The sequence below is a fragment of the Tenrec ecaudatus genome, chromosome 9 (assembly GCF_050624435.1).
Source record: "Tenrec ecaudatus isolate mTenEca1 chromosome 9, mTenEca1.hap1, whole genome shotgun sequence".
NCBI classification, from domain to species: domain Eukaryota; kingdom Metazoa; phylum Chordata; class Mammalia; order Afrosoricida; family Tenrecidae; genus Tenrec; species Tenrec ecaudatus.
The window spans coordinates 157832975-157860115 of record NC_134538.1 but is presented as its reverse complement, the minus strand read 5'-3'; the positions used below and the strand labels follow the sequence as shown (position 1 = coordinate 157860115).

Genomic DNA, 27141 nt, shown 5'->3' with positions numbered 1-27141 from the left:
GATTTTATATTCACTTTAATTTAGCCAGACAGTCTCTCTCAAAAAAAGTCTCCCTCATTTATGTGTGCCTATATGTGTTATGTGCTCTCAGGCATTAAACTACTAACTGAAAGATTGGTAATTCAAATTTACTGGCTACTTCTAGGGAGATTGATGAGGCTGCTTGCTTGAAAACCTTATACAGAGTCACTGTGCGCTCAAAGAGCAGCTCTAGTGGTGTAGTGGGTTATGCCTTGAGCTGTTAACCACAAGGTCAGTGGTTCAAACCCACAGAAGGGGAACTGTCTACTCCTGTAAAGATTTAAAGTCTCAGAAACCCCAAGCGCCAATTCTACTTTGTCCTATAGGGTCACTATGAATCAGAATCAACTTTGAGGCATTGGGTAAGAGTCAGAATTAGGTGGCAGTAGGTTTATATATATATATATGACTTATGCCTCTCTATGTCTATATATGTGCCATAAGCTCCCACCACACCTCCTCTACAACTGTGCTGATGAAACAGGCTGATGCTTTCCTCCTCTTCCTCATGCGCATCCAACCACATAGACTCTCCTAAGGCCTTTATTGATTTAGACATCTCTGTAGTTTTCCTTTTCTACATCTCATCGTGGGGGTACTTCGAGGTCCGTAGATTGAGATTCAACGCCCAGTAACAGTCCCATAACCACCTGCCACACTATTGTCCATACAACCTCCTCCCCCATAAACACTGTCGCACCTGCTCTATTTACCGTGCCTCTCACTTCTAGAAGATTCCGAGAAGCAAGATGGCTGAGCCACAAATGGCGTACATCGAGACGTTGTATAGCTATCTAGTCCCGAATTACTTTCTCCGGGGGACCCTGAAAGTTCATTTCCCTCAGCGAGGTGCGTGAGCCCCTGCGGTCTTTAAACATCGGGTTCCCTGTTGATTTAGCAGAGGGGGTGCGGGTGGGCTCCCATTTTCTGAGAACGTCACTCCGCACGTCTAGAACAAGACGTGTGCGGTGCCTCCGTGCGGCGGCCGCGGTCCTGCGTGGGGAGCCTGGGCGCTCGGCTCGCGGACACGGGGCACCGTGTGCACATGCCTGCGGGCCGACGGCGCGGGCACGTCGGACGTGGGCCTCGGTCCTGCGTGGGGAGCCCGGCGCGCCGTGTGCACATGCCTGCGGGCCGACGACGGCGCGGGCACGTAGGACGTGGGCCGCGGTCCTGCGTGGGGAGCCCGGCGCGCCGTGTGCACATGCCTGCGGGCCGACGACGGCGCGGGCACGTAGGACGTGGGCCGCGGTCCTGCGTGGGGAGCCCGGCGCGCCGTGTGCACATGCCTGCGGGCCGACGGCGCGGGCACGTCGGACGTGGGCTGCGGTCCTGCATGGGGAGCCTGGGCGCCGTGTGCACATGCCTGCGAGCCGACGGCGCGGGCACGTCGGACGTGGGCCGCGGTCCTGCGTGAGGAGCCCGGCGCGCCGTGTGCAGATGCCTGCGGGCCGACGGCGCGGGCACGTCGGACGTGGGCCCCGGCGGCGTCGCGGAGGCCGCGGCCGGCCGAGGAGCGGCAGTTGGCCGGACGCCGGCACACAGCTGCGGGCCCTGAGCAGAGCGCCAGCGCGGCTGCGGCTGCGGCCTGGGGGGGCGGGGCTCGCGGCGGCTTTTCCCGCCGTGGGTTTCAGTTTCGATTCCCGCTCCAGTCTCCACCCGGGAAAGCGGCCGGCCGCCGTCGAACGCGCCGCGGTCTCCGGACGCCCGCCTCCGGGCCTCCGACGTTCCGCGCGCCTGGGGACCCCCGACATGGCGCAGGCCTTGGCCCTCGGCCAGGCGACCCAGCTGCTGTGCGCGGCGGGCGGCGCCCTGGAGGTGGGCGAGCTGGGGCGGCGGCTGTGCACGGACTCGGCGACGCTGGAGGCGCTACTGCGGGATGACGAGCGGCTGGCGGTGGCCGTGCGGGGGCCCGGGGACCGGGAGCGGCGTGTGGTGCTGGCGGTGACCGCGCTGCGCCTCTGCCGCGGGCCCCAGGGCGGCCGGCCGGCCTGCGACGGGCTCTGCGCGCAGCTGCACCTCTGCAAGTTCCTGCTCTACGGAGCCTGCAAGTTCCAGAAGGGAGGGTGAGGCCGCGCGGGCGCCCCGACGGGCAGTCAGCGGGTGCCGGCTCCGGGGGGGGGGGGACGACTCCCGTCGGCCAAGCAGAGGACACTTTGAGGCCACTCCGCGCCCTTCCCCGTGTGCCCTATCTAAGGAGCATTGACTGAGCACCCACTGAATCCGCGGCCCGGGACCCAGTGGGGTGGGGTGGGGTGGGATGGGGGCCCTCGGCACCTTTTAAGGGCGGCGGTGGTCCGGGGAAGCTTTCAGTTCCTTCTAGGAGCCCCACGACTCCAAGGGCCCTCGGGGGGCGGGATTCCGGGGCTTTCTGGGTCCTGCACCTGCGGCTTGTCCGCCTAGGTAAAACGCGCCAGGCCCCGACGTTCGCCTCCCAAACTCCCGGAGGTCTGGCCCTTGCCTACCCCCTGCCAGGCCGCCGCCTTCCTGTTCTTTTGGGCAGGCCTCCGACAGCCGGGCTCCAGTCCCTTCGCGACCCCCGCCGCTTCCCCAGATAGCTGGACAACCGGCATTTAGCGCAGCTGCAGTGTGGGGTGGGGGTGGGGGTGGGGGCTTGAGATCTGTGGACCGCCGGGAATTCCTGCTGGAGAACCATGACCGCGGGGACCCTTCGGTCTGGAATCGGCCAGGCCGGTTAGACCCGAGAACTGGCCGGCGCCTTTCTCTTGTCCGTCCATTCTTTCTCCTTTGCTGTCACCCCGCGTCACCCCTCGTTCACTTCACCCGGTCACCGCGTCTTCCGTCCCACTCTAGAAGGTCCTTGGTGTTCATGGCAGGCTTTGCCCGCAGTTTCGGGGGCCGGTGGACTGGTTAAGGCTCTACCCCTCCTGTCCCCCCGCAATCCCAGACAGAAGCTGTCCACTGTTCCCAGGGATTTGGGCGAGTTGGGGGCCAATGGGGTCACAGGCTGCGCGGGCGATCATGGCGCTGGGCTGTACCTGCTCCCGCCGTTTAGGGGGTGGTTGGTGACTGAGCGGCTGGAAGGACTTCAGTGTGAAGCCGACGGGAGGTGGCTAGCCGAGTCGAGTCCAAGCTTGACCACCTGGCCACCAAGGGGGGTGCGGGGAGACCCCAGTGGAGACTGAAGGGAGCGTTTGGGGGAGCCATTTCGTGAAAGGCTCGGGTGGAGTGGGGGGAGGCATCTCAGAGAGAGAGGCGGCAGGTGCCGACATGGTCACGTGGGCGTGTGGGCGGTCACTAACCGAGCTTCTGCCCTTCCTGCGGCCACAGCACAGTGAGATGCGATCACCCTGCGGTCAGGTCACGGTGGGGCGGGATCACCCTGCGGCCACAGCACAGTGAGATGCGATCACCCTGCGGTCAGGTCACGGTGGGGCGCTATACCCTGCGGTCAGGTCACGGTGGGGCGGGATCACCCTGTGGTCAGGTCACGGTGGGGCGGGATCACCCTGCCGTCACATCACGGTGGGGCGCGATCACCCTGTGGTCACGTCACGGTGGGATGTGAGATCACCGGGCTGTAAAATCCTGTGCCCCATGCTCAGCCTAGCCCCACCCCTGGACGTAAGGGAGTGATGGAAGCCCGATTCCTCCTCACCATTAGTCCCCTCGTCATAAAACAATGGTGTAGAGGATTCTCAGGCAAGCCCCCACACTGGGGGCCAGAGTTCACCTGCTTGGACACACCTAGACATTGGAATTCACTGATCTAGATGACTCCAAGTTCTTCATTCTGACACAGAATTTCTAGAACTTTCTCTATTTCTGGCCACCTAAGAGTGAATGGATGTCCTTGGCTGCACTTCAGTGCGGTCCCCTCGACCGCTGGCCTCACTGAACTCTAGATTCCCTACCAGCCAGTCGGTTCTGACTCAGCAACCTTCTAGGATGGTAACATTACCCATTTGAGTTTTTGAGGCTGTAAATCTTTTAAGGAACAGCCAGCCACTTCTTTATCCTGTGGTGCAGCTGGTGAGTTGGAACTGCTGACCTTGTGGTTGAAGTTCAATGTGTAACCCACACACCACCAGGCTGCTTGAGTTACAAGGTACGTTATTTCAGGAGTAGGTGGTCAGCCCTGCTGTTTGTTGTTCATCGGTGCAGGCTGGTAAGGGTTCCAGGCCCTTCTGAGGGTCGTGGGGTACTGGTCTGGAGTATAGTCCATGGACCAACTTTGCAGCCTGGCTCTGCTTCTGCCCAGCAGGGTTACCTTGGGCAAGTCATACCTACTTCTCAGTTCCTCCTCTTAAATGGGCAAAAACACACTGCCTACTTCCTTGCTTATTGTGAGGAGCGAATAGGTTAACTCATGAAACTTTTAGGCAAGTCTCTGACACAGGGCTACTACAGAATAAATAAGCATTAATCATCAGCATTATTAATTCATTTGACTCCTGCAGCACGAACAGTTTAGCCCCTTAGTTTAACATGTTCTCTCTGCCTCTTCTTGCCCAACGGTGCCCACCGCCCAGCCTTTCCGGCTTCAGCTGGGGCTCCAGGAATCCTCTGGCTCTCCCCCCACTTTGAGCCCCGCCCTAACTGGCCCAGGTGCACCTCCTATGGGCTGAGCCATCCCAACACAGCTGATCTTGTCCATTGACCCTACATCGGAATCACCTCTGTCAGCCTTTGCTACCAGATAGGATCAAGGGCCGGGCGGGGAGAGGACTGCAGTTTCCTACCACGGGGTGGGGGGGGGGGGCGGGGGAGAAGAATCACCTTTCACTGGGCGCGGGGCTAGCGAGCCGTAAAGTCCTCCACATACATGTATTGCTGGAATGGTCCCCTCACAGGGTCAGTTCTGTGATGCCCTTGAGACTCAGGTGTGGTTAGAGTGAAAACCCTTCCAGGGTTGCTGGACCGAAAGCTAAGCTCTTTGTACTGCTTAGGTGTGTGCACCTGCCCGCAGGTGCCCCCTGGGAGCTCTCACTCTCCTGTGTAGTCCCGTAGTCCTTTGGGGAGGAAGTCCTCCAGGTGCTTTCCTATAGCAGAGGGTTGTTCGTCGGCCAGGAGTTTTGAGCAAAGACAGATTTAACGTGACCAAGGAGCTCCTGGGTCCCCGCAGTGGGGTAGGTGAAAGGGCACTTGGTTGGGAGGATTGCCCCAGAGGTCTGGCCCCAAAGGGCCCCATTTTTCCTTCAGAGACTAGAGCTTTCCCCTCCACAAAGCCCCCTCCCCTGCAACACTTACACCCACACCTGTTGGGCAGGGCTATATGCCTCAGCAGGAACCGAGGGTTCCACAGACTCAGGTGTGGCAGGGCTGAGTCAGGCAGGTGCTATTTGCCTGACACTTCCGGGAGGGCTTATCTGTGATCGTCAGGACTTGGGAGTAGAGGCAGGACCCAGTGATTGGACAGTCCTGGAGAGAATGGAGGAGGGGCAGAGATCCATGCCAGGCCTCAGGTGGGCCCTGGGAGAAACCCATTCGCCTCCAGCGCCTGTATGCATGTTTGGGCCTCTGTGTGTTTTGACCATGTGTGAGTATGTATGTCTGTGTGTCTGCAGTTCTCTGTATACGCATGTGTGTACGCAGCACCACAGACACCTCTGCTCACTCTACCATGCCATGTGTGTGAGGGCTGAGCCCCCTCTCCCCAGTTGCTCTGCGTGGGTGATGAGTGAGACCCTTACCTGGCCTGTAATTCTTGCCCAGTGTCTGTGGTGGGAGTGCTGTCTTAGGCTAGAGAACTTGGCACGTGCACGTAGATGAGTCTCTGGTTCCTCATTCCCGGACACACTGGCGTGTCTCTGGCGCTTGGGGCCAGTCTTGAAGTACTGACTGCATTTACTAGCACCGCATCTTTGCAGGAAGGACTGCAGAAACGGCCACAGCCTGTTGACCCTGCACAACCAGGGTGTGCTGAAGGCCCATGGCGCGGACCTCCTCAACTTCCCCCAGCTCTCCCAGCTCCTGTTCCAGAACGACCCCTGGCTGCTGCCCGAGGTGAGCGCCGGTCATGAGGAGGCAGAGGCTGCCCTCTGTCTCAGGTAAGGTGGCTTGGTGATGGCTGAACACCACCAGGAACGCAACTGACGTCACTGAAGTGTACATGTCGCTGAACCAAATGGCAAGGCTTATTACCTCTGTATTTGTGCCCACACGAGTGTCTCAGCCATGGGAGCCTCTCTGAGTGCTTGGGTGCCTGCAGGTTCTCTGGTGCAAGGCACCTTGAGGCTGTTCCTCGACCCGGCATTAATGATGTCCTTCCAGCACAGGCTGCCACGTCACCTGTGATGTCACAGCGCCATTTAAGGTGCCTCCCTCGCCCTCCCTCCGTCCCCAGGTCTGCCTCCATTACAACAAAGGGGAGGGGCCCCACGGCTCTTGCACCTATCAGACGCAGTGCACCAAGCTCCACATCTGCCAGTACTTCTTACAGTGCGAGTGTAAGTTCGGTGTGAGCTGCAAGCGGTCCCACGACTTCTCCAGACCCGAGACGCTGGCCAAACTGAAGAAGCTGGGCATGAGCCCTGACCTGGTGCGCAGGCTGCCTGCCATTTACAGGAACGCATATGACATCAAGAACCGTAGCTCCGCCCCGGACACCGCACTCCCTGGCTCCCGGGCCACTTTGGGTGAGACTCGGGTGGGGTGGGGGATGTGTGGGCGTGGCTTCTGCAGGCTGGGGTGGGGGACCTCTGGTGGGTTTGGGGTGGGCTGTCTGACTATGGGAAGGCTGCATCTGGAGCCCAGGGCAGGCTGTGAGGCAAACAAGCCACACCTCGAGAGAAAAATGAGGCTGTTTCCATAGAGATTCACAGCCTTGGAACCCACTCGGAGCCAGCATGGATGCGATAGCAGTGGTGTTTGATTTGGTGCTCCACCTAATAAAGTGGAAGGACGGCGAGCCCTTCTAGTGAGTAGAGCAAATAAAGAGGATGACAGTCACAAACGGGAGCGCATCCGGATGGCCAGGTTGGGGGTCGACAAACTGGCTTGCAAACCATATGCTGCTCTTTGGTAGGTACAAGTGGCTCTGAAATAAATAGAAAATGTTTGAAGGATACTATTCAGATAATGGTGATTTCATTTGTTTATAAAAATATATCGATGGTTCTCAAGTTTTACAGTTGTTGTGAGGGACAGGATTGGCTCTTTAGTTTCAGTAGTTTGCCCCCATGCCTACCCAATTATAGATGGATGGGCTTGGTGTAGACCATAGGTTCCCTGCTGCCCCCTTTATTACTTAGTGTACCCCCAACACCTCAGCAGTCTTTTGGATTATAGCCTGTAATCCAGGAAAACGTGTGGGATCTGCTTTTCAGCCCCGTTCGTTGTGGCATCGTCCCCTAGGAGGCGCTGTGGCTCACTTGGGGAAACCGTGGTATAGGTGAAGCTTGTTTTGAGGTTTGAGTCTGGTCTCTTTTGGAATGAGCGATCTTGCTCTCCCCCACCCCTTTCATTGAGGGTCCCCCAAGTCATGCGCGCCCTGCTGCCATACCCCCAAGGGCAGCCTTCACATCGGGATCTGTTTGGGTTTTTAAACACTGAATGAAATAAGCGGGCTCTGACTGTGGCAGTGGCTGTCTTTTGACGCTCACAGATGGACTTCTCTGGGCCAGCTGGACTGTGTCTGTCCTGTGCACAGCTCCCGGCAGCCCCGGCCAAGAGGCACTCAGACCTGGGCTGAGTGCATGAGTGTGCTGGGCACTCCTTCTCTGAGCAGTGTTGAAGGGTCATCTGTAGTAACGTGTGTCCCCTGGGAGCTCATATACACCAGGATCCTTGATCTTCTGCTCCAGCTGGTTGGATGCCTCTCATATTAGAGACTCGTGTGCTTACTGAGTGCCGGACGCCACGCGACTGGTGATACCTCGGTGAGCCCCGGGGCGCCTGCTGGAGAGATGGGGCCATGTCAGGAGATCAGATGGCAAACTTGTCACCCATTGTTTTCTTTCTTTCTTTAAAAAAAAATCATTTCCTTTGGGCTTGTATACTCTTATCACAATCCATCCATCCATCCATCCATCCATCCATCCAGTCAAAGCTCATTTGTATATTTGTTGCCATCATCATTTTCAAAACATTTTCTTTCTACTTGAGCCCTTGGTATCAGTGTCTCATTCTTTTACCCTACCCTACCCTCCTACTCTCATGAACCCTTGATCATTTGTAAATTACTGTTTTTTCATCTGACACTGATGTCTGCCTTCACCCACTTTTCTTTTGTCCATCCCCTTGGGGGAGGGGGTTATAGGTATATCATTGTGATTGGTTCCTCCTTCCACCCCAACCCCCCATCTTCCCCTTCCCCTCCTAGTATGACTAATCTCACTATTGGCCCTGAGGGGTTCATCTGTCCTGGATTCCCTGTGTTCCCAGCTCTTATCTGTACCTCTGTACATGCTCTGGTCTAGGTCTAAGGTAGATTTGGTCACCCAGTGTTTTAATCTGACTTTTATAATTAATCCTTTCCTGAGGAGGCTGGGGAAGAGAGAGAGAGATGTTTCGATTACTTTCTCCTATAAGTGTCTTTGAACTATTGGGAACTTACATACAGAGAGGGTCTAGAAGGCTTGCCGGTTGGTAGCTGAGGTGTGGCTGCTGAATGATCTACCAGTATCAAGTCACTTCTGACGCATAGCAACCCTGTCTGTAGTTTCTGATGCTGTGTTTACAGGAGCCTCGCCTTTCTCCCCGGGAGTGGATGGTGGGTTTGAACCCCTGGCCTTGCTATTAGCAGTCCTATATTTAGCTGGCAGCACCACCAGGCTTCTTGCTGAGTGAATTCAGGTTCAAAGAGCCCTTGGGGTGGTGACCTTGAGAGTCCTTCAGGGAGGGGGCAATATCTGAAGGGTCATGGGAGGAGAAGGGAGGATGAGTAACATAATGTCTGTGACTCTTGGGCTGCTGCCGCCACCTTTCCTGTTTTCCAGGCAGGGGGTGGGCTCTTGGGTCATTTCCATTATGAACCCCCAAACCACAGAACACACCTTGCCAGCAGTCCATGCTGACCCTCAGGCGCTGTGGGACTGAGCGGAATTTCCTTACAGGGTCTCTTAGGTCTTTGTAGATCAGGGGCCCAGGAGGCGAAGTGCCAAAGTGCTCACCTGCTAACGTAAGCGTTAGTGGTTTGAACCCACCAGCCTTTGGGGGAGGTGGCAGTGCGCCTCCCTAAAGACACACAGCCCTGGAAACCTGACGGGCAGCTCTGCTGTCTTCCAGGGTCATTGAGGTTGAATTGACTCGCTGACAGTGGGCATTTTGTTTGACTTTAAAAACATTTTCAGATGCAGACAGCCGCATCTTTCTCCTGCCAGAGAAAGTGAGCTCAGGACTGTGGTTCATTGTTGATCACCTCACCAGAGGGCCACCAGCACTTCTTCCAAAGTCCCTAAACAACTCAGTGGAGAAGTTTTGTCTGGGTAGATGGCCTTGCCCCTTGTATTAGCACTAGATTCCCATCAGCCGTGAAAAGAGGTCCCTGATGCGTGGTGCCAGCTCTGGGGCTTTAAAAAAGCTCATGTTGCAAAAGGAGACTCCCAGGCCTTTCTTCTCAGGTGCATCCAAGCTTTTGTTAGCAGCACAGAGACCCCAACAATCAACAGGAACTTGTTTTTAAACAACCAAATCTAGTTCATGAAAAGGTGGCCTCTGGGGTCCTGACAACTATAGAGATGGCGGAATCTTAAGCTGTTCCTCCTGTGGGGTAGCCCTAGCTCACTGCAGTGAGGGTGGGGTGGGGTGTCATTTCTTCTTATAAGCCTTCCTCATGGTGCTGGTGGAGGAAGTCCTCTGGCGCACAGGATTGGTTGGTGGCCGTGCAGTCTCAGGCTCCCTGGCTCCACCCTGCAAGGTTGTGTCCAAGGGTGCCTGGTCCCCACACTGTTGGGGTTGGACTTTGTGAAGTGCTCTGCCCACTCCTGCCCAGTGCGGAACGATGAATGCAGCTTCTCTGCCCACTCGTCCCCGACTGTGCTCTGATGGTGGTGGACACACCTTTGTGGTGTTCCTCTGCAGAAAGAAGAGAAGCCGCAGGTTCTGGGCCTTTAGGCTCTGCCAGCCAGGATGAGAGTGACCAGATCTGCTTATACTACATCCGGAAAAGCTGCAGCTTCCAAGGTAAGTCGGAGTAAAGGCCCTCGTTCCTCACGCAGTGCTGCCCCTCCCCAGAGAGGATCGGGTCCATGCCTGGCAGGGAGCTGGGGTGGCCCTTGGGCTGTTTGGGAAAGTTGAGGTCTAGTTCAGTTTGGAGGAACAAACATTTGGTTCACTCAGTGAGTGCCGAGTATTGCCCCTTGATCGGCTTAGTGCAGGGCTGTGCCCCTGCTCTGGACTGGTGGGAGGCCCTCCATACGAGGGTCATGTGTTGTGGGTGTGGAGGGGAAAGCTTGGTGTCACCTCAGCCTGGAGAAGCCCCCTGCTGGAGGAGACCCCGAGCTGGGTAGTGGGAGGCTTTCTGACTTGGTCCACATTGCGGATCCCCCCCCCACCCTCCACCCCCCCATTGTAAGAAGTTGCAGTTCTTGCATGGATATGTATTTTGATGAAGCCATTCCTTCTTACTGCTTCCCCGGGCTTTGACAGTTCTTCTCAAGCTCGGGGTCTGTGTTTTTCACCTTCAAAAACTACCTGGGCATGCACAATTACCCCCTTCCCCCCCAGCCAGAGCCTGGAGCCCTGGGCCATCCTCCTCCCCCAGGGCACGTAGCTGGGTGCTCTCTGATTTTCAAGGCCCGTGCCACATGCACTGTCTCGCCTGCTGCTGTTCCTGACATCGTGTGGGAGGCTGTTTCCACATCAGTACACTTCCTGAGCTCTTCTTTTGAGCCAGCTGCCACTCTGACGCTCGCCTGCATATCCATGTGCACATGGATTTCCATAGGACACGAAATGTTGGGTCCAGGAATGTACGCCGCGTGTGCTGTGTAGTGGTTTGAAATCACTGTTCCACTCCACGGGAGAACAGTGGAGCACTCTCCTCCAGCAGAGTTCCCATTTTGGAAACACGTGGGCAGTTTTTGCCCTGTCCTGTGGAGTCACTGAGAGTAGGCGTCAACTCGATGGCAGGGACTCTGGCTTTGTTTCCATGCACATGGACAAGGTCCTCAGGTGACACGGGAGATGGATGCTCGCCAACCAGCCCAGAGGTGAATGGTTCAGAGCCACTCAGCAGTGCAGTGGAGAAAGGCCTGGCTGTCTGCTGCCACACAGATGATGGCTCGGGACTCCCCAAGGAGCCAGTCAGCTCTGTGAGACGCGGGGCTGCCAGGAGTCAGGATGGGGTAGATGATGGAAACGGGCTAGGTTTTGACTGTGTATACGTTTGTATGTATATTTAAACACAACTTTATTGAGATACTATTTGCACGTGAGCATAGACTTCCGTTCCCAGTTGTGGTTCTTGGTGGGACTGTGCAGTGTTCCTGGTCCTGGGCAACCCTCTTGTCTTGCTGGTCACCTCAGGGGACGCCAGGACGCTGGATGAAGGTGCCGAGCTTGCTAAATGTGCTTGATATCTGTGGACTTCTGAGCTGAGGGGAGAGGATGCAGAGTCGGGATGGGAGGACAAAGTAAAGCCTGCGTGCTCACCCCAGGGCCCCAAGCCAAGTGACTGAGACAGCCTGTGTGGCACTCTGCTCTGGGCACCTCCTGACTTGTGTGAGGTGGGGCCCTCCACACACAGTCTTCTATGGCAGCGGGCCTACAGTGCCCCTGTGGCCCTCATGTCCTTCCGGGAGTCTGGTGTGGGCCCCTCCCCAGTAGATACTGTCCGCACCTGTGCCTGGTTCCACTGACTGGGTGTGTGGGTGCTGGCACGCCCAGCGAGGCCTTTCTGCTGATGTTGGTCACGTCCCCAGGGCCTGCCAGTACAGCACCAGCCAGCTGCCCACCGTGACCTCTGGACCCAGCTCCTAGCGGCCCAGCTTTCAGTTCTTGAGAGTCCAGCTAGCAGGCCTTGGCCGGTGGGCTTGCTCTGTTCCCCAGAGCCATGGCTGCCGAATGGCCTCTTAAACTGGGGAGGCAGCCTCCAGGGGGCCCCTGACTCCCTGCGCCTGCCTGACTGCCTGGTTTTCTCCCCCCGCCCCAGGAGCACCTCCCCTTTCTTGCTGGGGATCTCCCCTCCCTCACCCCATCTTTTCCTAAGGAATCTGGAATGGCCCCTCAGGCTTTAGACAATTTTAATTCTTTTTCGGTGTCAAGTTAGCCAAGCTTCATTACTATTGACTGGAAAGTTACAGATAGACAAAAGGTGGTCTGATGGAAGTCAGTCTCCCCACACCTCTCCCCACCCTGAGGAGACTGTGGCTCCCAGGCAGGTGCCCTCCCCTAAGATAGGCTCGGGAGCCTGGGCACCAAGGTCAGGTCCTGGGTGGCTGAGGCTGACTGACAAGGCTAGCCCCCAGCCGCCCTGCAGGAGATCCAGGTCCTAGTTGACGAGATGGCAGACTGGGCAACCTCGCGGGCCAGGTCTGCGCTGCCTCGTGGGATCGCCGTGAGACCCAGCAACTGAGCACATGGGCATGAGGGCCTTTGAGGGTTTGTGGGAAGAGCCGCTCCTCGGAGTTTGTTTTCCCAGGAGCTTTCTGACGCCCTTGGTGTGTGTCCATCCTGCATGTGTGCCGGTTTCCCCTCACTGGGCAGTTACCATTGCACTCCTGGAGTGCAACACGAGCACTCTGCCAGAGTGACAGCAGAGGGGTCCCTCTGCATGGCCCCTCTCCGTGGCCCCCTGCACTGTTCAACCTGCACTGAGGCCTCTGGGCCAGGCTCTCCGTCTGCTACCTGCAGGCTCTGTCTTGGAAGTAGCACCGAGAGTCAGAGGGCAAAGAGCGGTCCCCTTGTCACCTCCCCTCACACCCGATGTGTGTAAACGTGCACCAGGCCCTCAAGTAGCACGTCATGGGGTGGGGGCTGGGAGTGGGCAGGTGAGAACCAGGGCTGGGCCAGGGCCCGGAAGCTGAGGCCCTGGCTGTGCTGAGGGAGCGTGGGAAGTTGTGCAGAGCTGCTGCTGTGCACTGGCTCGTGGTGACACTGAACCCCAGAACGAAGCTTCACGCAGACCCGCGCCGTCTTCCTATCCTTTGTATTTCCTAGTCCTCTGCATTTTGAGTATCCGCTAATCTAGGGGCTCACCTTCCAGTGCTTTATGGGACAGTTATCTGGGAACTGAGGCTGCGCTCGTGTGTGGATGTGGCCAAGGCAGAATGGGCCCAGGTACCCAGGCTGTGGGAACTGCATAGGGGACACTGTGTACTGACCGCCGCTGGGCAGGGTGTTTGGGGCAGGCTGGGCCTCACTGGGTCTTTGGCAGGGCCTCCTCTAGCCACTCTGCCCATGTAGAGGATTTCCCTGCCACCAGGCCAGAGGGCAGCACCCCAGAGACCCCCTGGCTGGGGTGTGGCATGCCTTCTAGCTGCCTCACTGCTTTGTGGTATCATTTCAGACAAGTGCCATCGGGTCCACTTCCAGCTGCCGTACCGCTGGCAGTTCTTCAGTGGAGTCAGGTGGAAGGATTTTAACAAAATGGAGATTATTGAAGAGGCATACAGCGACCCCAGCAAAGAGAGGTATGTAGTGCGACACCTGCTTTCTGTTTGAGCTTTTGTGGGCCGAGCAGGAGGGCAGGTGAGTTTGAAGGTAGGAGTGTCAAGGACACACCTCTCCTACAAGCTCAGGTACTCCATGCGTGCGCGCGCTCATGCACACACACACCCCCCACTCACACTCACCCGCATTCTACAGAATGTGTGCACACGCTCCTCCTGCAACCAGCTTGTCTGAAGTGGGCATTCCTACTGGTGTGGGTGACACTGCTCGCCCACCATCTTCTCAGGGAGGTGCTGTGGGGGAGGAGAAGGTGGCACCAAGACTAGGTGATGCTCAGGTGTTGGTCACGTGCTTGCCCTCAGTCAGAAAGCCGGCCGTGGGGTGGGGGGGCGGGCCCTTTGAGGTCCCAGAAGTGGCCCTCATCTCCTGAGGCATATTTCCCGGAGGGCTGGGCAGAGGAAACGGCAGTCCAGGTGCTGAGTTTTCAGAAGCTTAACACATGTGGCTTGGACTTGCTCAGACTTGTTGACCGAGAGGAGAGTGACTCTTCCCTGGCCAAACTGCCCTTCTGTTTCTCTTGCTGTAAAGCTCATGTAGCCCACGATCCCGTGGGCTTGGGCACAGGTGTAGCCAGCATGCCAGGGGGGATGCACATTTGCCCCATCCAGAGAGGCCCTCCTGTCTCCTAGTCAGTGTGCCCCGCCCTGCCAGGCCACCACCGTTCAGACCGCTGTCACCACACGTGTCTGCCCCTACCCACGTGTCTGCCCTTATGCAGGCCATCTTTTCTCGGACACCCTCAGTGTCACCTCCTGTGCGGCCAGCAGGCCTACCTCTTGGCCTGTTTCCGGCCTCCACACCCCCCTCCCTTGGCCAGTGTGTGTGTGTGTGTGTGTGTGTGTGTGTGTGTGTCTCTCTCTCTCTCTCTCTCTCTCTCTCTCTCTCTCTCTCTCTCTCTCTCTCTCTCTCTCTCTCTCTCAAACACATGGAGGGTCCCCTTATCATGAGCTCTGGTTTCTTCATGGCAAATCCTTCCCTTGCCTGGTTTTCCCCTAAATTATTTGGAGAAATAAATTTTGGTCTTTTGATCTTCTTTAGAAATCTTAAAATCTTTTGTAATTAAAAAAAACTTAATTACATTGATTTGTAGCCATTTTGGGAGAATTGACAGGTTAGGAATTTTTTGTTTGTCTTTTAAATCATTGGGGGCTTGTACAGATCCTAAAATCACAATGCATCCAGTCATCCATGTGTCAAGCATATTTGTACATTGTTGCCATCATCATTCTCAAAACGTTTTTTTTCTACTTGAGCCCTTGGTATCAGCTCCTTGATAATTTAGAAATTATTATTTTGTCATGTCTTACACCGACTGATCTCTCTTTTCACCCACTTTTCTGTTGTCCATCTCCCTGGGAGGGGTTTCTTATTACTGGTCCTGAGGGGTTTATCCTGGATTCTCTGTGTTTCCAGCTCTCATCTGTACCCGTGTACATGCTCTGGTCTAGCCGGATTTGTAAGGTAGAATTGGCATCATGATAGCTGTGGGGAGGGGGGAGGAAGCATTAAAGAACTAGAGGAAAGTTGTATGTTTCATCAGTGCTTTACTGTCCGCTGACTGGCTCTTCTCCTCCCCCCTGACCCTTCTGTAAGTAGATGTCCAATTGCTTATAATGGGCTTTGAGTCTCCACTCTGCACTCCCCCTCATTCACAACAGTAAGATTTCTTTGTTCTTTGATGCTTCATACCCGATCTATCGACACCTCGTGATCACTAAGACTGGTGTGCTTCTTCTGTGTGGGCTTTGTGCTTCTTAGCTAGATGGCCGCTTGCTTATCTTCAAGTCTTTAAGACCCCGAATGCTCTATCTTTTGATAGCCAGTCACCATCAGCTTTCTTGACCACATTTGCTTAGCACCCGCTTTGTCTTCAGTGATTGTGTCAGGAAGGTGAGCATCATGGAATGCCAGGTTTGTACAACAAAGTGTTCTTGTGTTGAGGGAGTACTTGAGTAGAGGCCCAATGTCCATCTGCTACTTTAATACTAAACCTATCAATACATGTACATAGCTCTATTTCCCCATCATCATATATAAATCTGTTTACATATGTACCTGCCTGTATTTAGACCTCTATAAATGCCCTTTGCCTTCTAGATATTTCCTCTATTTCCTTTGACTTTCCTTTTGTCCCACTATCATGCTCAGTCTTCATTTGGGTTTCAGTAATTCCCCTCGGTTACATTCCCCTTGATCAAGCCCTACCAGGCCTCCTCCACCCTCTGTCATAGATTTTAGATCACTTGTTGTTCCCTTGTCCCTGGGTTTGTTAACCCCCATTTCGTTACCCCCACCTCCCCCTCTCCCATGTCCCCCTGGAACCATCCTCCTGTTGTTTTCTCTTGCAGATTGTTTATCCGGCCTAGCTTATCTAGATAGACCTTCAGAGATAATAATATGCACAAACACAAGACAGCAAAACAAAGCAACAAAAGAAAACAAAACAACACAAAGCCTATAAATAGCTCAAGGTCTGTTTGTTGACCTTTAAGAGTGTTTTCCCGTGGAGTCTGATGGGGTGCCACGCCCTGGCCCCACAGTCTATTTTTGGTATTCCCCGTGGACTTCATTGCTCTGCTCCCCTTGCTGTTCTGTTAAACACCCTTACTGTTTTGCCTGGGAGAGGTGGGGTCAGATTGGGCACATTTCCTGCACTGTGTCTCCAGTGTTGTCCCCCAGAGCACTATGGGTCAGTGAGGGATGTTACGTCTAATAGTGGGACCGGCCCAATGGTCCTCTCTGTGCATTGGTTGCTCTGAGCAGGATATTGTCCTCATTGGTGAGCTGGGATGTACTCGACTCTCCCTCCCTCCCTCTTCATTTGCTCTTGTGTGCTCTGATCAGACATGTCTGTCTCGCTGCGCTGCAGCTTCAGTGCTGTCCGCTGAAGTGAATTCTTCTAGGGGTAAGGGGATGTCCACTTAGGATTGGGGCCAGGCCCTCAGACCTCTTTATTGGTTCCCTGCTTCATGCCGGTCCCACCCACTTTGTGTAAAGCAGCTACGATGTCACCATTGTCCCACCTTCAGGCCCCATCAATTGGATGTTTGTTCTGGCTTCAACTTTAAAGCCGCGTTGCTAGCCTCGGGCGCCTGTCAGGGTGCCATCTTGGACTTATGAGAGCCGCAGACTGGATCCTGTTGAAACAGCCAGTTGTTGTCAGTGCCCTGGAGTCGGCTCCTGCCCACAGCGACCCGGTCCTGGCTGTCCTCACATCGGCTCCTATGTTTGAGCTGTCCTTGCGGCCGCTGTGTCTGTCCGTCTTGTCGAGACCCTTCCCCGGCGCTGCTTGACGCGGCACAGGTCTCTCCCAACAACATGTCTAAGTCTGCGAGACCAGGTCCACCCTCCGTGCCTCTGAGGAGCTCTGACTGTACTTCCAGCATGTGTTTGTTCTCCCAGGACCTTTGAATAGTCATGTACTCTGAATGTTCTTCACCAGCACCGTAACTCAAATGTAGCATGAGTTGGAATTGACTTGAAGGCAGTGAGTTTTTAATATTTTGTTTATTGCGTTTAAAAAAATTTATAACAAGTGAATATAAGTTTATTTTGGATCAGAGAACAAATAGAAATCCATGTGCAGTTTTTTTTTCCATAGTAGACATTTTTTTCATGAGCTTTTTGAAGACCCCTGATGTTCGCTTTGCAGTACAGTTTAGGGCTCTTCCTCGGCTTAGGCTAAGCTCTGACAGGCTTCTGCTTAGGGTTAGGGTTAGGGCGAGGAATATGATTCGGTTTCAAGTTAGGATTAGGTTCTTGGTTACTTCAAGGTTTATTTGGGTTAGGCGGAGGGTTAGGTTCTGGGTCAGTGTGAGGTTTAATTTTGGTGTTAGGAATAGAGTTAGGTTCCGGGTCAGGTTGGCTCTTTGTAAATCATGTGTTTCTGATGAGCATTTACACAGCAAGTTAGGTGTGATTAGACCCTTGTGTACAACTTGTCTGGTGACACTGATGTTTTCACAGTGGGACCGCGTTTGCGAATTGCATTCTGGGTGTGTCACCGTAACTTTGCATGAGCTCCTCTCTCGAGTCCCTGTAAGTTCCTGGGCGGGCCTTACTTTGGCACCTGCTCCTTGTCCTTGTCTGCAAACGCCTTTCTTTCTCCTTGGACTTGAAAGGTAATTGCATTGGGTTTTTTCCTCTACTCTGCAAGGGTATCCTCTCGTTTTAGGGGTTTCATTTCTTCCATGGATTTAATTTAGACATTAGCTGCTGGTCTAAGTGCAGGGCTCTTCTCTCTCCTGTCTGGCTTCTCAGCATCTCGGACTTTGGTCTCTTGCAGTTGCTCGAGGGGCTCTGAGGCCTGGGTCTATTTGGACGGACTCTTTCCCCGTCACCTGTGAGGCTTTCTGAGGCAGCAGTGTTACGTCTCCTCAGTTGTGGAAGCTTCTCAGCCGCGATCTTTTCAAGTCACTCTTTTCCCTCGCCATCAGTATCTCTCCTGATCTCACCGCTCGGCACCTGCTGAGACCCTCCCTCTGTTTCTGTCTCTTCTCTTTCGTTCCCTCTCCCTGCCCCCTGCCCCCACCACTGCTGCCGTCCACGCAGCCTCCCAGCTCCTCTCACCTCCCAGCCCCTCACTTGGCCTTGCCAGCTGTGTGCTGTCTCCGTCATACTGCTTTGACCTCTCATTCTTATGGTACGTACTCCACGGAGTCCTGGTTTGTTTCCTTTAAATTTACCTCGCTAATTACTAGTCTCTTGACCTTTTCTCATGTGTGTGACATTCACTGCCACTGAGTCAGTTGGCACTCGCAGTGAGCCCCCTAGGAGGGGTTTCTGAGGCTTTGCATCTACAGGAGCAGGTAGCCTCATCTTTCACCCATGGAGCAGCTGGTGTGGCTGAACCACCAACCTTGCATTTAGCAGCTCGGCGCTTCCCAGACGGTGCCACCAGGGCTGATACTGGTGCTGTATTTGCATTTGACGACTCTGCGGGTGTCAGCTGTGTGCCCTGCTGTGACTTTCCCTGGGGAGTGCCTTGAGGGCCTGGCCTGTAGAGAAGCACCCAGAAAGGACTTGTGTTTAGGCTCCCGGTCGTCTCTACAGTGAGAGGCAGGCCCGGCTCTGGTGTGAGCATTTCAGGCTGTGCGAAGGGTGGACCAGGCTGAAGCTCCCATGAGGCTGACTTGTAGTTGATCCCCCAGGGGCTCTCCCCACTTGGGAGCCAGCGAGAGAGTCCAGGCCCACGGCCTATCTGAGCCCTTTGCCCTTGCTCGGGGTGTGTGGCCTCCAAGCACCTTGGCTGTGTGTAGCCATGTGCCTTTGGGTTCCGCCCTCTCCCTTCCTGAGGCCCTTCCCTTTATTCTGAGACCAAGTGCCAGCACCCCCCACCCCCTCGGCCAGGCCATCAAGGTCTTCCTGCAGGGGTGACACGCAGCAGACACTTGGCGTGTGCCAACTCTTGCTCCTTGTTCCCAAGGATTTCCCCAGCCTTCTTGCCAGCTCTGCAGTAAAAGCATAAAATAAGACTTTCTCTACTTACTGTCGGAGCCCTGGTGGTGCAGTGCGTGTGCGTGGGGCTGCAGTCTGCATGGTCAGCTGGCTGGACCCACCAGCAGCTCCTTGGAGAAAGGTGGGGCTTTCTGCTCTTGGAAACAGTTAGTCTCAGAAAGCACGAGTCAGCATGGTCTGGCTATCAGTGAGTTTGTTTGTTTGTATTTGGTTGTTGTGGTTTGGGTGGTGGATGTTTCAGCAGGATACTTCTGCATTTTGTAATGGAAGGAATCTTTGTTGAGTGCACAGTGGACTTGTCACCACAAGGTCGGTGGTTCAAACCCTCCAGATGCTCCATGGGTGAAAGGTGGGATAACTGTCCTCAAGATGTGCAGCCTTGGAAACCTTGCATGGGGCTGCAGTAAGTCAGACTCGACGCCACGGCAGTGGGCTTGGCTGGTTCCCACATCACCCTGATCTACAGAGCGGTCCCCACCTCCCAGCCCCGAGTGTTCGGGAGCCCGTGGAAGTGGAGGCCTGCCTCTGCTTGGTGGGAGCGCTGGGTGCATTTTCAGCCTCCTTTTTGTTTTGTGCCCCAGGGTCCTCTGTGTGGACTCGGCTGACAACACCTTCACAGGGTCCCTGAACTTTGTCTCCATGACGTTTGGCACCTTCCCGGCCCGCCGCCTCTCCACAGCCTCCTCAGTCACCAAGCCCCCGCACTTCATCCTCACCACCGAGTGGGTGTGGCACTGGACTGACGAGGCTGGCTCTTGGCAGGAGTACGGACGACAAGTAAGTGGACTACCTGGGAGCTCCATCTCCTCTGGTGGCGGTAAGGGGCTCACAGGTGCCACGGCCCAGCTGGGACTGCCTGGCTCTGCGCGAGGGAGAGACAGCGTAGCCAGACTTCTGTAGTGAATTTGTGTAGATGTGGCATCACTGAAAGTAGATTGTGATTGGCTCCTGAGACTCTAGGCTTAGAGGTGTTGGGGAGGTGGGTGTCTAGGGCGGACAGAGACACTGAGGACAGGTGACTCTGGAGGGTCCACCCAGCGCTGCCTGCTGTGCAGGTGTGTGGGTGAGCGGAAGAAGATTGGTGTTGGCCTGTCTTGAGTTGAAGGGCTCTGGGGTGCACAAAGGGTTTGCACATGACTCAGCTCATCATGAGGTTGTTGGTTCAGATCTGGCCAGAGGTGCTGTGGAAAAAGGGCCTGGTGATCCGCGTCCCTCCATTCCAGCCACGAAGGCCCGGGGAGCATGCTGCTCCTCGGAGACACATGGGTGCTGCCGCCGCCTTCCCCTCATGGCAGTGGGCTGCGTGTTTAGTTTGTCTTTTGGCTTTGGGTTCTAGAATGAGCAGCTCTTCTGCAGCTGGGTGAGATGTGGGTGGCTGGGCCAGAACGAAAGGTGCTCCTGGCCCCTTGCCTCCTGGGTGCAAGTGTGGGGCGGCACCCCAGAACCAGGGACATGCTCCCCACGTGAGAGCTGAGCTGTTAGCAGGGCGGGAGTTGTGGCACCTGCACTTAGGATGCCCTTTTCCCTGGTGATGCCCAGTGCACTTTCCGGGCGGGCAGAGCCTCTGTCATAGAAGACCCTATGCACAGCGGCACCTGGCGCAGGGGGAGTGCAGGGGACTGCAGAGGCCATGACGGAGGAAGGGGCCCCACTGGCTGTCTGTTCCCGCCTTCCAGAAGGCCCTGCCTCTGTGTTCTGCGTGTCTCCATCCTCTTCCTGGTCCCTGTGGGCTTAGGCCTTCTCGCACCTTTCGGTCACACTCTGGGAAGGGTCGTCTTGTTGAGTCTTGTTCTTTTGCTGCCATTCAGGGCATCTTTCTCCTGCGTCGTCACCCTGGTGAGTTGCTGTGAAGTGTCACAGAACTGGTTCGGACTCACAGTTGTCCCTTGTGTGACAGGGTGAAACACTGCACCTCCTCCCAATTGTCCAAGCCCCTGTGTCCATCCGTCCATCCCATGGAGGCTCTTTCTCTATTTGCTGACTCTGCCTCACTGAGCATTCTGCCCTTGCAGGCATTGGTCTCCCCTGAACCCATGTCCAAGGTTCATGAGACAACGTCTCACCACCCTGCTTGCCCGGGACCGGCTTTGCCCTGTCACTCGCCATCCCCCCTGGCAACCCGGCGGTAGAGCTGGAGGGAGGACCTGGTTCTGGAGCAGGAGTGCCGATCTTACTGTGAGACCGTGAACTAGGGGGGTATCTTAGATGTCACACCTGTCACTCCTTCTTGGCATGACTGGAGGGGGTGAAAGGGTGGGGGCTGAGCTGACTGGTGGGGGTGAAGAGGCAGGGGCAGAGCTGACTGGAGGTAGGGAGAGTGTCTGGAGGTGGTTTAGGAGCAGGAGGGCCAGAGGGCTGCTGGGTCAGGCTCACTGATGCTCCCCCCATGTCCATCCTTGGCTCTGTTGCTTACTTCAGCCCCCATCGCCTGTTGTCCTGCTCGTCCATAGCCGCTCCCTCCCCTTTTCTGCAGCATCTTCTAAAGCAACGGTCTGGGGACTGTCTCCTGTGCCCTCCTTCCACACCCTCTCTACTCCCTACCCGAGGACACGAGTGCCCGAGTGGGCGTGCTTAAGGGGTGTGGTTGCCTGTTGGGATCATTCCGGCCCTTGAATTCAGTCTGGTTCTCCCCTGCAGGGCACAGCGCACCCGGTGGCCACAGTCAGCAGCCCTGAGTTGGAGAAGGCCTACCTGGCATTCTGCACAGCGGGCTCCAATGCTCAGGCGGCTGTGCTGAGATTCACGGCCGGGAAGCACGAGTATGAGCTGGATTTCAGAGGTACTGCCGACTCTTCCAGCACCCCAGGGAGCGCATAGCTGACACCAGCTCCTGACTGCTCACAGCTCGGCTGCTGATGGAAAAGTTGGGGGTGGGGGGCGGGTGTCAGTCTGGGTTGACTAGAGAAACAAATCCATGGACATACATGTGTATAAGAAAGAGTTTTATATACAAGAGGAATTAAACATTGAGAAAACCACCCCAGATCAAGTCCATAAGTCCGATATTAGCCCATATGTCCGATACCAATCTATAAAGTCCTCTTCAGACTCACAAAACACATGCAATGAAGTCAAATGCAGGATGATTACAAGTCAGTGGGTAGAAACTCTTTGGGTCAAGTGGCGTTGTCAGCATCTCAGGGCCGGCAGGGGTTTCTTTGTGGCTTCTCCGGCTTCAGAGGTCTGGTTGCATCCATGTGGCTTGTCTTCTGCAATGTCTCCCAGGGAGTAGCAGAGAGAGAAAAGTGTCTTCCGCCTCCAAGGAGGAAGTACCAGATTTCCCAGAATTCTCAGGAGAAGGCCATGCCCACACAGAAGTCTCATTGACAGCCTAGACTCCACCCCTTCACTCTCAGTCCTTAGATCGACACCAGATTAGGTGACCACGACAGGGGGCTGCCTCCTCCCAGAGCAACCTGGACGAGGGCCTGGGGGTCTGCTTCCCACAGTCGGCCCCTGGAGATGTGGGGAGGGGCCAGGAGTGTGACTCGACTGATGCTTGGTAGTTTTCAGGCCTCCTTAGCACTCTGTGGAGGAGGGAGAGGATGAGGTGGGCTACTGATGTTGATTCGCTTGCTTTCCCAGTGGAAGTCCCTGAGAATCCAGCATGGCTTCAGCCCACTACGTGACAGGGAGTCCATGGGAAGCGGGGAGATGGTAGTAGCCATATCTGATGGGAACAGGGTGGGCGGGCCCCAGGGACACGCTTCCTTCCTTCCTTTGTGAGCTGCACGGCAGTTTACAGAGCAGAGCTCTGTTTCACTCAACAGTTTACATGCTTCCTACCCTTGATTGTACTTCCCACAGTCACATCACGTCTCTGCTTCCTCTCTCGTCCCCGTTTCCAATCCTGCCTTCTGATCCCTCTTCCCTTTTGCTCTCAGATGGTTGATTGTCCTAAGGAGAACAGTTTCCTCCCACTCTGTGCAGGACCTTCTGATAGGATCCCTTTGAAAAGAAATTGCCACTGGTGGCCGGGTACCATCTAGTTCTCCTGGCCCCAGAGTCATGTCCTGCAGGATCTGTTTCATGTGGTCCATTAGGCCATTGGACTCATTGTTTCTGTGTGTGGTTGATTTTCTCCTCTCTCTTTTGCTCTGGACCAGGCCCAGGAATATTCTTAATGGGCACTCACCCCCCACCCATGGGGTACGCATGCTTACATGCAAGGCCACGGTCCATCCCAGATCTTCTGACAAAATTGACTATGAACGTGGTTTCTGCCATTTAAATGCAGAGAGCAAACCCCGACAGGGTTCTCCTGATGGATTTCCACTGCAGGAGTGCTGGCCACTGATGCCCACCCTCTGGACCTGGGCCAGCAGGGGGGTGTTTACTGTCCAACTCTGAACCAACTTGCTGGGACACAGCAATACCAGTTCCTGTTCATTATTGGCTACTGTTTGAAAAAAAAAGTGGCTTGCTCCCTTCTAGGAGTGACACAGGTTTATAAAGGGGATGAAGCCCTGCTCCTGAGTCCAATTAGAAAAAGACCTAAGATTAAAATCATGTTAGCTCTACATCCCACCAACTCAAGATATGGCAGAGCTGAATTTCATACCCAAGTTGGGAGAAATCACTAAGCAAAATAATAGTTTAAACAAGATCAGAAGGAACAATTTGAAAGCACTCATGTATAATTGATATGTCAATTACTAATCATTCATCTATTCATTAAATCCAGTCTCCCAAGGGTACCTCTTTCTTTATGAGTATGTGAAATGGGTAAAGCTGCCTTGTTGTTAGCAGACTGATTCTGGGCTTCACACACTTAGAATAGCTTTCCATCCCATTTAATTTGTGTTTATAAAACATTTCTGCCTGCCTGCATGTCTGCGCACCAGAGTGTGTGTGTCTTTTTAATTGGCCCGGTGTCTCCCAGCTTTTGTTCAGAAAAACCTGCACTACAGCACAATCAGAAAGGTGTGCCGGAGACCCAGATACGTGTCCCCGCAGGACGTCAAGGTGAAGCAGACCTGGTAGGTGCTCTTCGGGGGTGGGGTGGTGTGTGTGTGTGTGTGTGTGTGTGTGTGTGTGTGTGTGTGTGTACACGCGCACCGGGATGCAAGTGAAAGGGGCCTGCCCTCAGTTCTGCTCCAGCCTGGCTGCCCCCCGCCCGCCCCTCCTCGCCCCTGCACACTCCTCCGTCCTAGAGCCGCTGGCCAAGTGTGCGTGCCCTCTGCCCCCTTGCAGCACATCCATGCTTCCAAGCCCGCGGAACATCCCTGACTACTGGGATACCTCTGCCCTGCCGGACCTGGGGTTCAAGGTAGGGAGTGGTCCCTGCAAGGTTGGGGTCCACCCAGAGGTGCCTTGGATGAAAGACCTTGTGAGAACTTAGTCCCTGAGGATCTTGGGAAACACACCTCTACTTGGACATTCCTGGATGGCCGTGAGGCAGGGCTGAGGGGACAGAAATGATGGGTTGGGGTTGGGATGAGGATGCCAGGAAGGTGAAAGATGTGAACAGATGGGGTGACTTCCCGGTAGTACCCAAGTCACGGACATTCAACTGGTGCCTGACCGCAGGCTCCATGCCCAGTATGTGTGACAGGCTTTTTTGCAAGGTGGCCCACTGACCTCGGAGGCTCCCTGCTTAGTTTGTTGGGCACGATGCCAGCCATGCCCAGCTGCTGTGCCAGGTGCTAGGACAGGTCAACGTTCCATGGACCCTTGAGTAGGCTAGTTGATTCCTGAGGGTGAGGAGGCACCAATGTTGGTGATCTGCTCAGTGACCGCCTGCTTCTGCCCAGAGGATCGCCCTCAGCCCGTCCTCAGAGGAGTACCAGAAGGCCTGCGAGCTCTTCAGCCGCACAATGCCCTCCCACATGGTCCAGAAGATCGAGCGTGTGCAGAACCTGGCCCTCTGGGAGGTCTACCAGTGGTGAGTGGGCTGGCGCTGCCTTTCGGGCCTGGTCCCTGTCACGCCCTGCCTCGCCCCCGGGAACTACAGGCCGAGCTTGTCCCTGTGCAGAGGACATCATAGAGGTCACTGTGGGATGAAGACCCCGCTCTGCTTCCCCCCCCCCCCCCCGCATTGTCTGGCGGGGCTGCTCTCCCAGGGCTAGCCTGCTTTTGAGGCTCCCGAGCTCGGGGTCAACCCTGTCTGCAGTGTGGGGTGAGGCCTGCTCTTCATCCCGGGCCACTCCCCCTCTCTAGGCAGAAGGGTCAGATGCAGAAGCGGCTCGGGCACACCCTGGTGGATGAGCGGCAGCTCTTCCATGGCACCAGTGCCTGCTTCGTGGACGCCATCTGCCAGCAGAACTTCGACTGGCGCATCTGTGGCCTCCACGGCACCTCCTATGGCAAGGGTGAGTGCCTAGCAGGCAGGTCCAGGGACCGTGCGCGGCTACCCGGTCACTGGGTCTGCAGACACCATGTGACTTGCTTGCTGGAAGGCTGATGTCCGCCCATCCAGAAGTGCTTCGGAAGAGAGGCCTGGCAATCTGCTTCTGGAAACCCACTCTGAGCCCTTGGGCTCTTGGCCATTCCGACACGTGGGCTTGCCCTGAGCTGGGCTGGACTCTGCAGCAACTGGTTTTCCCTTTTCACCTGCCCTGTGAGGTTGGCCCGTGGCCCTGTCACAGTGCAGGAAACTGAGGCAGCCGGCTGGACAGTGTGCTTGTAGGTCTGGTGTGACAGGTCCATTATTGGTGTGTTCTCTCTCTCTCTCTCTCTCTCTCTCTCTCTCTCTCTCTCTCTCTCTCTCTCTCTCACACACACACACACACACATACCACCCCACCCCCATCCCCACCACCCTGGATGTGCAGGGTGGGAGTAGGGGAAGAGACAGCCTGGTGGGGTGACACCCTCACCCTCCCCAGCCCTGCCCTGAGCCGAGCCGGGCCTGTGTTCTTGTAGGGAGCTACTTTGCCCGTGATGCGGCTTACTCCCACCACTACAGCGAAGTCGGTGCGCAATCCCACATGATGTTCTTGGCTCGCGTACTGGTCGGCGAGTTTATCCGTGGCTGCTCCACCTATGTGCGCCCGCCAGCCAAGGAGCGCCAGAGCACCGCCTTCTACGACAGCTGCGTCAACAGCATGTCTGACCCGTCCATCTTTGTGGTTTTCGAGAAGCACCAGATCTACCCTGAGTACCTCATCCAGTACACCACGAGCACCAGGCTGCCCCCGGTCTCTGCCCCAAGCATCTCTGCGGCCGCCAGCACTGCCACCATAGGGAGCTCACCTCGCGTGGGTCTCTGGGGCTGGCTCACCCGCTGAGCTATCTCCCCAACACTAGGGGGCGGGGTGTGGTGACTTTTTATTTTCGATTTTTTATGAACAGAAAGCTTTTAATATAAACCACTGGTTCCGTATTGACTTCCCTGAAGCGGCCTCTTAATCTCTGAGGAGCCCGGTGTTCGCTGTTAGGGCTGCCGTATGTCCTGGGCTTTGGGGCAGCCCAGCTGGCAGGCCGTGGGGAGTGGGGAGCCTGGTTGTACTTTTTAAGAATGTTTTAGATTTTGTTTTACTCTTTGTTGACTTTGCTGCTTATTGGCATCAGGTAGAGATTCCTAGACACGGTTTTATGGATTTGTTTTAACTTTTAGGATTTTTCTGTCTGTGCCATGATCTTGGGCCTCCTTGTGTTGGCTTTGCTTTTTGTAGGAGACACAGTTACCACCTGACCCTGAAAGCATGGGGTGAGGGTGGGAGGGTGCAGCCTGGCTGCCCTCTGCCTAGGCTCACCCAGCTGTGCCCTGGCCTGCATGGCCTTGTCTGAGATATGTGGTGTCCTCCTACCTTGTGGGGGGCTCCTTTGTCCTGGGGCATGAGAGGTGGCCCTGAGGATCCTCACTAGGTTTGAGTGTGCACCCTACATCTCCATTGCACCCCGAGCACCCCGAGTGGGTGCTGTGGCCCCAGGAGCTTGTAACCCTGCTGCTGCACATGTCCCAAAGAGCTGGAAATAAAGACTCCCCTGAGAGCCCAAGACCAGGCTCCGCTAGTGTCTGTTTACTGAGCACCGACTGTGCCCGGGTTCATGCTGGGGACGGGATGTCAGGGAGCTGTGACCCCTCCATGAAACTCAGTTTCTGGGTCTGGCCATACAGACGTGTGTGTGCTAATGCGTGCAAAC

At 55.5% G+C, this 27141-nt stretch overlaps 1 protein-coding gene across 1 annotated transcript; it reads left to right on the top strand.

Moving 5' to 3' along the window:
• Positions 1-1661: 1661 nt before the first annotated feature.
• PARP12 (poly(ADP-ribose) polymerase family member 12) lies at positions 1662-26994 on the top strand. The gene is made up of 12 exons (XM_075558734.1): positions 1662-2087; positions 5853-5988; positions 6329-6620; positions 10006-10107; positions 13433-13556; positions 19635-19830; positions 21691-21832; positions 23936-24032; positions 24247-24322; positions 24807-24937; positions 25213-25364; positions 25918-26994. Exons 1-12 carry the CDS (start codon positions 1774-1776, stop codon positions 26280-26282), a joined length of 2127 nt encoding a protein of 708 aa, XP_075414849.1. The 5' UTR covers positions 1662-1773; the 3' UTR covers positions 26283-26994.
• The last annotated feature ends 147 nt before the right edge of the window (positions 26995-27141 follow it).